The sequence below is a fragment of the Perca flavescens genome, chromosome 14, assembly GCF_004354835.1.
Source record: "Perca flavescens isolate YP-PL-M2 chromosome 14, PFLA_1.0, whole genome shotgun sequence".
NCBI classification, from domain to species: Eukaryota; Metazoa; Chordata; class Actinopteri; order Perciformes; family Percidae; genus Perca; species Perca flavescens.
The window spans coordinates 9,320,189-9,331,059 of record NC_041344.1 but is presented as its reverse complement, the minus strand read 5'-3'; the positions used below and the strand labels follow the sequence as shown (position 1 = coordinate 9,331,059).

The 10,871-nt window shown below is 43.9% G+C and overlaps 1 protein-coding gene across 1 annotated transcript in view; it reads right to left on the bottom strand.

Moving 5' to 3' along the window:
• Positions 1–1,433: 1,433 nt before the first annotated feature.
• erf (Ets2 repressor factor) overlaps positions 1,434–10,871 on the bottom strand; it is a 39,229-nt gene continuing 29,791 nt past the window's right edge. Inside the window, exons 3-5 of the mRNA XM_028598193.1 lie at positions 5,348–5,460; positions 2,227–3,122; positions 1,434–2,081 (exon numbers count right to left, since the gene is read on the bottom strand). Coding sequence (XP_028453994.1) covers positions 1,434–2,081; positions 2,227–3,122; positions 5,348–5,460 — 1,657 coding nt within the window. The remainder of the gene's footprint in view (positions 2,082–2,226; positions 3,123–5,347; positions 5,461–10,871) is intronic.

Below are 10,871 nucleotides of genomic sequence, written 5' to 3'. Positions count from 1 at the left end.
AAACCCAGGCGATTGCTCTGTACAGCGGGAACCACGTCCATCTGCTGGCTAACAAATGTCTCGTGTGGCAGGTCAGAGGTTGAGAGATCAAAGCCAGTTCATCACAATCTTCCTCTCCTACTCACTCAGACTTACTTTGACTGTCCTCAAGATGTACAATTCCGCCCTCATTTCGTGTCTTTATACACTGTAGTGAATGAGCTGAGGATGAAGAGACCACTCAACTCAGTCTGCAGTCTGATAGTGTCCTGAGTTGCGTCTTGGAGAAAAGACTGTGATTGGAGAGCTTTTTTCTAATCACCCTCTTCAGTCTGTAAGATCCATCGGAGCAAGGTCTTTTTTATTTGTTTTTTTTTCCTTATTGCCCTCCATTTTGTAAACGACTGCTTGGTGATGCGAGCAGACAGACAGGCACTTCTGTAATCTCTATCAGGGCTGTTAAAAGTGTTTTTAGTAACATTAGGATCTATATGTCCGTTATGGTGAGGAGAGAGGGAGAAGTAAGTAGGAGGGCTCACTACCTTCAAGTGAGCCAGATGTGGGTAAGAAAAATCAGTCTATCTACTGCTGTACAATCCAGGCTGCCTTTGTATGCTTTAGGGTGACCGATTAGTTTCACTGCACCAGATAAACAGACCCATTAAAAGACATAATCTGGGCACAGGTGTGATGTGAGGTGATCCCTGGCACATTTAACTGGCGCTGTGAGGCGTTGAAAAGGCAATGTGCAATTCCTAAGGAGATATTAAGAGCAGACTCCCTCTCTGTACGACTCTAATGTTAAAAAGGGGTCAGAAGTAAATATACAAACTACGTTTGATTATCTCTTTAATGTTGTAAGTCACAGCAAAAATACTGTCTGCTGTGTTCATGTCTGAAGATGTACCAGGGGCACAAAGGGGTCTTGCCTTGCAGAACATTAGAGGCTACACAGGCACATCTATGCTTTATGCTTTTCCACAGGCTATGTGGCCAGTGGTTGCTTGCCAACAGTACTGAACCATAGGAAGGTAAAACGTAAAAGGTGTTAATGCTGCAAACAGTGACAAAACCTGAGAGGTAATCATGTCAATATGCTGTCCGTAAACACACTGTGAGCATGTAGATGTTACACATGCGGGGACATTTTTGTTTTGTTTTATGTTAAGTAATTTAAGGAGCTTGTGGTGCTGTGAGCTCAGGAAAAAGTGCCCCGACAACTCCTTTAATTATTGCACAAACTTCCTACATAATATGGTACAACATTTAAGTGTGTTTATATAATCACCTTTCAGTTACTGTCTCCACCTTTCACCTTAAGCACACAAAACCGGCAATGTTCACTACTGCCGTCAAGAAAGCACAAAGCATAATGGTCTAAAACTATGAAGTATGTAGACAAGACTCAGAAGTGCGTGTGTGTGTGTGTGTGTGTGTGTGTGTGTGTGTGTGGTTCAGCAGCCAGTGTTTTCCAGAGACAGCTGTGCTGTGGCCCTCTGCAGCTCTGAGCTCGCTCTGCGCTGGGTGGGAGGCGGTGGCAGCATCAACCCCAAAATAACCCCTCCTGCTCCTTCTCTTCCTCCCCCATTCTCCACCTCCCCCACTCTCCTGCCCACCTCCTCTCTCTTCCCCCCCACCTCCTCCTCTCCGTTAGCCCTCACTTTCTTGTCCTCTGCCTCGTCCCTCTCTCCGTCCGCCTCCATCTTCTGGTCTTCGCTCCAGCGGCGTTTGAAGCGGAGTTTGAGTGGGATGCAGCGCGTGCCCCCGGGGCTGATGGGAGCCGCCTGACCCGGCTCACTCTTCAGGTGGATCAGAGGGAAGGCCAGGCCGCCGCCGCTAAGGGAAGGAGTGGCAGGAGTCTTGAAGACCTCCTCGTCATCATCGGGGTCGTCATCAGGGTTAGCGTGTGGAGGGGCAGAGTGGCTGCTCCCGTTTCCGTTAGCTCGGAGATGGTTGTTAAGCTGATGATGAGGATGGTGACGAGCGGTCCTGGTGAAGATGTCACCTTCATCGTCCTCGTCAATGTGATTGAGCTCATCTTCATCACTGATGTCAGTCACCTCCACCTCTTCTTCTGACTCAATGTCTGATATGGGCTCCACCTGGAGAGGAAGAGTATTTTTATATCGTGACATTTCATTTCACGGCCGGATGTTATTCATACTAAAAATGTTTGAGAGGAATTCCCGAAACCACAAAGTGGAAACACCACATTCTGTGTCTGTGTGTGTTAAATAAAAGTCTCACCTTGATCTTAGGAGGCCCGGCAGACAAGGCAGAGTTGATTTTCTGACTTGACCCTGTGAATGAGGAGGACTGGCTGGAGGAAGAGGAGGAAGAAGAAGCAGCCAGTGAGCTCCCAGATTCCCTCTGTTTGCGTCCAAGCGGCGGCGGCTGCAGCTTGAACGGTGATGGGTACTGCTGCCCCTCCTCTCCGCCCCCTGGCTGCTGGCCGAGCGAATGAGAGAACAGTGACGGGTGCTGCTGCCCGTGGAGGTGATGGGCGGCTGGCTTCTCTGGGGTGGGGCGGTGGGGCTGAGGGATAATGATGTTGGGGTAGTGGAGGAAGGCTCGGGGGCTGAGGTGGTAGTTGTAGACAGACTGGGTGTGGGCCTGCAGGTAGTGCTTCATGTCCTCCGCGTTGAAGGAGAAGTGGGAGCCCAACATGGGAGAGGACAGGGAGGGAGAAGGGGTGTAGGGCAGGTGGGGGGTAGGGGTCATGGACAGGGCGGGGGACAGAGTTGGGGCCAGAAGACCCCCGGGGCCAGGCAGGGGGGAGACAGGGAATGGAGACAGAGGCTCTGGGTGGACCCTGGGCCCATGTCTGGCAAGCCCTGCTGGGTTCGGGTAGACCCTGAAGAAAGAATCATGAGGCAGACGTGGAGGAAGCAGGCCCCTGTAAGCCCTCTCGGGCCCCATGCCTCGCTCATCGGCCCCCATAGCCTCCTCCAGCTCAGAGTTGGTGGAGGTGCCGTCGCTGCAGTCGCTCACAGAGCCCCGGGCCATGCGGCGAGCCACGCTGCTGAACATGCCGGGGCTGCGCAGCTCCTCACTGGATGAGAGGACTTCTGACGGCGTGGAGGGGGGGAAACGAAAGTGGTTGCCTCCAGTTGGCACTGGGGGGGCACTCTGAGGGACTCGACCTGTGAGAAAAAGAAAAAAGGGAAGGGGTGAGTTAGTTAAATCAACACTGTTAAGTTTGAATGCTTTTAAAAAAAAAAGGTTGATAACAGAAACCAGGCCAAAGTGAAACCAAAAACATACACAATTAAAATCTCATTGACATTGGTATTAATGCAAAAATAGTAAGCACCCTACAACACGCCTTATTTTTTCAGAAAGAGCAGCAAGCTTATAAGTTACGTTAGGACTAACCCTGTTCTCTGGAAATTCCAAAAAAGAGCATAGAGCATTTTCTCCCCCATCTCTAATGGTTTGTGAGATATAAGTCTCGTGAGATTTCTGCATCCACCACTATGCTACGGAGGTGTATTGGATGCTATTTATGGTGCTCAAAGTAATACAATTCAACAGATTTGACTGTTTGTTTTCCAGAAGCAGAGACCATGTTACGCTGCATTATTCATAGGACATCGTGTCAGCAGAGCGGTTTTTACAGGAACAATTTCTTTGGTATAAAATGAGTCTTATGCAAACGGTCGACAGTGGTTCGTGGATAACTGAGTAACCAGGTCATTGCTTCTGGAAGGAGACACTACCGTTTAAAAGATTTCCATTAACACTCAAAGGCAGACATGGACAAATAAAACCCCAAAAAAACAAACATCTGCATGGCGAGATACCACTGGGGCTAAGGGAGAAAACAACAACAAAGAAAAGGTTTTGTTTTGTGATGAACCAGCCCTTTAAACTGAAGAGAAGGTGGAAAGTAACTAATGAGAGTAGGTCACAAGTCTCCCATAACTCCAACTATTTTACCCAGAGGGTCACAGGCACACAAAAGAAAACACTGGGTTACACAAAGCCACAAGTTCCCTTCTCTTTCAACTCACTCTCTCTCTCTCTCTCTCGCTCTCTCAACACTGGCACTGCAATACATTCTTGGCATCCGTGCACGTGCCAGAATTAAATATTGGAAAAGTCGCTCTTACTGCCATCACAAACATGGGTTGGGTTCCTCTGTTTTTTTCCAGTACCGCTGAGTGTGTGTGGGTCTCTCTTTTTAAAAAGCACAGCCATGTGTGTCAAAGACGATGAGAAAAAAAACTGTGTGTTTATCTAGTGTGTATATTTGAGCGTCTGTACTTGCCTATCAATCTAGATTGACTTAGGGCATGTGTGTGTGTGTGTGTAACCGTCGTATGAAACCATCATATCACAACATGTCAGTGTGTGGGCCACATCACACGGAGACTATAATTAAACTTTCGTGCTGCACTTATGTCACCCAGTATCCAACGCTCCATATGGGCTGTGTTTACACTGGGTGGCCGGGACCAGAACGAGAGACGACTTGAGAGGAGAGGGATAAACTGGGACGTGGCACACTGATGTCTTAGTAACCAGGCCGATACATGCACACACACTACACCCAAACTCGGTTTGGTATTTGTACTTCTACTAGGATAGTATCTGATTGAGTTTTCTTTGCAAAAATAGGGGTGAACATACTTGATGTGAATGCGATTTGATTTAGATTGTCTGTACCTATAAGAGGTCTCTTTGGCAAGTAAAGTGTCCACCACACTGACTGGAAAATGTCTAACTAATACATTTAAATGTCTCAGTTAAATACAACTTCTGGGCCTTTTCTCCAAAGCAGTCTTTGCAGACGACTGCAAACTGACTGACTTTCAAACTAAATCGGAGCAAAAAAAATCAAATTAGAATTGCCTCCCTGTAATGCTACATGAAGCAAGTGTAGTAGCATCTAAAACTCTGTTCTTGGCCAACAAGTAAACAGTGTCAAGTTTAGCAGTTATTCTGGCTGATCAAATTGTAATATTAACACAAAAGGACCTCAAAGTCAGACACCTGAAGGCCAAAACCCTTTTGTATGCGCTAGAGCACACACTCTTTGAAGAAGGTCCCCGCTGTCAAGTGTGATTTCATACTTTTCATCAGAAATAACCATGAGTTTCAGTTGCCAGGGGATCATCAAGGCAGAAGAAAAACATTGGTCAGACACAAGGTTATAACTCCACCGACTTCAACTACTAGTACTGGAAAGAAAAAAACAACTTACAATTCCTGCTTTCAAAATGCAAAAGCCCTGGTTAAGTGCTTGTTAATTGTAACAAATATATCTTAAGACACTCCGCCAGTGAGACATCAGCTCTTCAGTGTCAGTCAGCTGATGGTGTGCCAACCTGGGATGCCAGGTACATAAATGTGATTGTGTACATACCAGAGCCCATGTCGATGAAGGGGTAGTTGACCAGCACTAGTTTGTTGAAGTTGAACTTGTAGGTGAATCTCTTCCCTTTGGTCTTGTGAAGGATCCTCTTGTTGTAGTAGTATCTACAACGAGAAAGAGAGAAGGACAAACAGTGTGTTATTTCCATAGACAGTATATAATGGACCAATAGACCCTGTTGTTCTGGACGGAGACCAGTGAAGGCTATTAGAAGCACCTTTTCCGGTGATAGCCAGCTTTACTGCACAGCCTCCAACTGAGAGAATGTGACGTGAGCAACGTGTCTGAAAGTTGGAAAGGGGTTATGCCAAGAGAAATCTCAATCATTCCCAATCTTACAGATACGGAGAGTGTAGGCATATGTAAGGAGATAACATGGGCACAGGCTAATTATTGCTAACTAAGATGCTAGTTAACATTAGTAATTAAACCTAAACAGCTCATGTAAGTCGAAACTGCCTGCGAGCTTCTCCTGTACTATACGGTAATTCCTCTACTATGCGACAGTAAGTCACTTGGTTATGACACAATCGTTAGCTTATTTTTACAAAAACGTCTGCTACGGAGCCATAACGTGAGGTACAATGGTAATGGAGCCTTTTATACATTGTCGTGTTTCTTTGGAACTAAACAACGGACAAATAGAGTCTTCAAACATTTCTGATGTAAAGTTATTCGCAGTCAAGTGACGTAAAAAAAAATGGCGGTCAGCGGAATGCTAACAGGAGGTGATGGCCAGTTAGCAACAAAATGGCGCCATAGATGGCTCGAGTTCTGAAGCGAAGCTTACCCCCTTGGTTATTTCCCAGCGAGTTCCCATTTTTGTTTTGTTATTATTATTATTATTGCAACTTGTGGTAAACCTCTGATGGTGGCCACAATTTGGTTTATCCAAACATTAAAAAGTGTAAAACCATGGATAAGTTCACACATATATACTGTATGAGCTGAAACTATGATCTGAAGTAAGATTTCTCCTGCACGCCACAAAATGACTCACAGTTGCATAGCCGGCCAGCGATTATTCACAGTGCAAGGCAGCTTTATTTATACAGAACATTTTAGCAACAAGTCAATTCAAAAGTCACAATTAAGAACATTCATAAAAACAAATATAAAAACAAGCTAAAATAGAATAAGACAGGTATAAAATACAAGAATAAAAGTTACAGTGCAGTGGAAGAAATTAACAAAAGAAAAGACAGCATCAAAAAGAAAAGTCTTCAGCCTCGACTTAAAGAACTGAGTTGCAACGGACCTTCAGCTTTCTAGGAGTTTGTTCCAGATATGTGGTGCATAAAAACTGAACGCTGCTTCACCATATTTGGTTTTGCAGTGTACTGAAGTAGTAGCCAAAATATAGTGGGGCCCCCCCCTTCTTTTTATTGAGTCAAGAATCGATTCTGAATCGAATCGGGACAAAGATTCCTATCCCTACTGAGCTCACTGAGATTTGTATGTTTAATGTAACTGAATTGCTGTTTGCTGGTTGGCTACAGCATATTAAAGGATACAAACAACGTTTTAATATTACAGAAACCACAATGTCACTGTACAAAGCACTACCTGCATGGCAAAATTAAATTACTCAGGTGTACAGCACATAATTAAAACAAGCTGCTTACAATGTGCACACACGGTAAAATTCTAAAATCTTACTGTGATTACTTAAGGAAGTGGGACAGCCGTTCTGATTTGGTCTAACCCAGGTGGCTCCATTAGTAATAGTGAATTAGTCATTGCCAATACACAGAGCGATGTGAAAGGGAGAATAGTGAGCCGCTGACAGCTCATCTAACAGATAAAATGGCTCCCTGTGACTCACCGACAGACCAAGGACCAAACTACATTCATCTTTCTTTACATAAGAACTTGTAAATCAGTGTCTCTCATTCAGCTGAGACCGGCCACTTCATTCTGAGAGATATAATACATTATTCATTGTTTCCAGAAGAATCGAGCAGAAAGGAACTCAGTGGCTAAATTTGTACATAGAAATACAGTTTTGCTTGAATACAAACATGTCTCTTGTTGTCAATAAGTTATAATCGAGCTGTTCTCCAGCAGCAGAGGCTGAATGTTAAATCCGACAGGATAGGTAACTGCTATTCATCAATCTTAAAGTTACCTTATCCAGGGATCCATTTTTCCTTATACATCCATCTGTCTAACACGATCAATAGTATATATAACCGACATGATATAACACACAAGATTCATAACTGCTAATGTACAGGTAAAACCACAGTAATAAAATGTAACAGCAAATATCTGTGAGGTGATTCATATTCTGTATACACAATAACTCAACATTAAATCCGCCAGTATTTTCAAAATGCTATTTAATATGCCAAGACAAAATCCTTCATGCTGAACCTCAGCATTTCCACAGAGGACAATATCAAACCAAATTATGCACACCATTACAGCCCTACAAAATAGTCAAGAAGTAAATAAGATAAGATTCTTACAGTGCAGTCAAATATTAGTTTTCTTAAAATCAGTCACATTAGTAGTGACCGTTAAAAAACGGATATAATATTTGTCACTCTGAAGCCGTGCTCCGCAGCTGTATCCCTGTTTCACTGTGATGAGAGCATGAGTCACTGGAGTTTGGTACAATACAGAACAAAGTAGAGCAGGTGTGTGTGTGTGTGTAAACCAGGAGCTCAATCAGCCCATCAATGACTCAATGAGTAAAGGGCCTCTTCTAATAGAGACAACTACTACGCACACCTACACCATCGCATGTAATACAGACACAAACACACAAAAGGAGCAGGCACACAGGCTCAAACTTACAATGCATGCAGAAAATATATACATGTAATGACAAAACTGAGGACCCACAAAACAAATTACAGTGGTTATTTGAAAGCGCACAGTGTTCACACAGGGGCATTAAGTAATTTCAATAATAAGCCCAAACGTATAAGGGGCTGCAGTGGTGGAAAATGTTCTCTAATTATTGAGTAAAGTTAAGTAAACATACAATACTCTAATGGAGTCCTGCCTTTAGAATTTCTAAGTAAAATCATTCATTAAATCAATTAAAAAAAAAAAAAAAGTTTGAGCATCATCTTATCTTCTGCTCCATCCCCGTCCAATTTCGCTCACACCATGATTTCAAAGCATGCCTGAACCTGAACCCCATGCAGATGAATGGCGCTCGCCCTCCCTCTGTGATGCCAGCGCCCGTCATCCAGCTAACTTTTTGCCGCGGGGTGACCGAGGAGGGACTGGTTGCATGGAGGTACCGAACAAACGGCTCTGTGAGCAGCGAGGAGTGTAAATTGGCACTGCTCACATGCTCTGGTTGACGGGAGTAGGAAATGACCGGCCCTTATATCTGTTCTGAGGTCCAGCACTTGACAACTTTTGCATTGGACAATACAGTGGAAAATGAACAAGGACATGGCAAGGAGGAACCAACCACCCCCGCCCCCCCAATCAAAACGATACATACTACACATGGTGTAGGAGGTAAACTGCAGTATTTGTGAGTAGGTGGTCACAATATCAGCCTGTATGTGCCGCAAAAGCTGGAAGGACATAATGTTCACAGACGTGATAGATTGATGGACGGATGGCACTTTGATGGTGTCACACACACACACACACACACACACACACACACACACACGAGTCATTATGGGACAGCCTATCTCACACACTGAGCCCAGGCTCGCTCCAGGCCACATGCTCTTTGAAGACCGTTTGAACTTTGTTCAAATAAACAATAAAAGACTGTATGGACTCTGCCTCTACGTATTGAACACACATGTAGAGGTGTGTGAGACACACACACACGCACACGCACACACACGCACACGCACACACGCACTTCAAAGATGCAGAGAAGCATTAATCAAAGACTTCACATCTAAGAGATGTCAGAATTAATTAACAGCCGTTGATTCATATAAAAGGTTAACAAACCACAGTAAAGACATTTACAACAAAGTTTGGCTCCAGCTGGTCCTTGATATAAAACCCTCACTGAGACCTGAGAGAAAGTAAATGCTCCTCTATCAAACTGACTGTTTATTTACAGTAAAATCTTTGTGGGATCAATTCCTTCTTAAGGATACAAGCCATTTAGTGTCCATGTTTAATTTAGAGATTAAATAACTGTGGATTGCACTAAGGACTGCTAATTCTTCCACCAAATAAAACCTATAAGAAAAAGTTGAAAAAAAATGCTACTTCAGTTAAAAACAAATTCATCCCAGTGATTACGCTAAACCTTTACCAGAAACTAGACCATATTAATTGAAACATCAACATTAGGCACACATTTTAAAATCTGTCAATCTGAAATCTTTGCTGTACTTAAAAATGCTTCTAATGAGTGACATAAATTGCATTTTGTCGGATATCAGGACTCTAGCGTTGGGTATACTCGAGTGCGACACCGATGCTGATGAATAGGAGTTTGAATTTGCATACGCTAGTTCTTCACTGATGCAATCGATTTTGACTGACTCATCTAAACAGCTGAAAAGAAGTCAGGAGGGGCTCAGTGTTTTGTGGTCATGCATCGGTCCATGCAGGTTTGGTGTTTCTTACTGTGGTTGTACAACTTCACAGTTTCAAGCTTAAACTGTGTTGACCTAGTAACAAATTTAGAGTTGCCTGCGAAGGACGGGCCACATTGCCTACCTACAATCGACACACAGCATAGCTTTCCCCTCATGCCGCAACCACAGGTACCACGTTAGCCTTTGTGGCTGAAAGTGGTACTTTTTCTTCTTTCCCTGCCTGCGCCTTCATCATCAGTGGTCTCTGAGTCTCAACCAACCTCTCGTTGTCTCTCCCTCCCCACCAGCCTCCTCCTCGTCTCTCTCCTCATTTTGCTTTTTAAAATAATCAGCTATAGACTGCTTCATTTTTGGAACATGCAACTAAATGGATTGTTCTACGCCGCTACATACACGCGCAGTGCATAGGGCAGCAAGTGCCAGCGGGGGGCACCAACAATAATGATCATCATGCACTCGCATGAATGTGACCACATGAAATGTTAGCAGCATAAGCGAACATTTTCAACGCATTCTGGAGTCCTGAATATACTTCAACTTTGTTATGACAGTAATGTAAAGCAGGTTACAGAAAGTTAAATAAATGTATATCACTAACAAGCTTTTGCTAGACGTCCTATGCACACAACACATCTGTTGCATTGTTTCTCCCTATGTGACCCAAAATCAATGTGTTACATCAGCACCATACATACTGTCCCTCTTTTATGTGTTAAAATATATTCCTATACAAAGTTGTGTGCCTCTAAATACGCAGTCCTATGAGGCTAAGTCAAGACAGAAAAAGGTTTAAGTAACAAACAAGACACAGATGGGATGGAGGAGGGCTGACACAAGGTGTTAAATGTATCCGTGTGCACGTGGTGTGTGTGTGTGTGTGTGTGTGTGTGTGTGTGTGTGTGTGTGTGTGTGTGTGTGTGTGTGATGAGGCAGTGTAACTAATCATTGCCATGGCAAACTATAGCCCACACCAA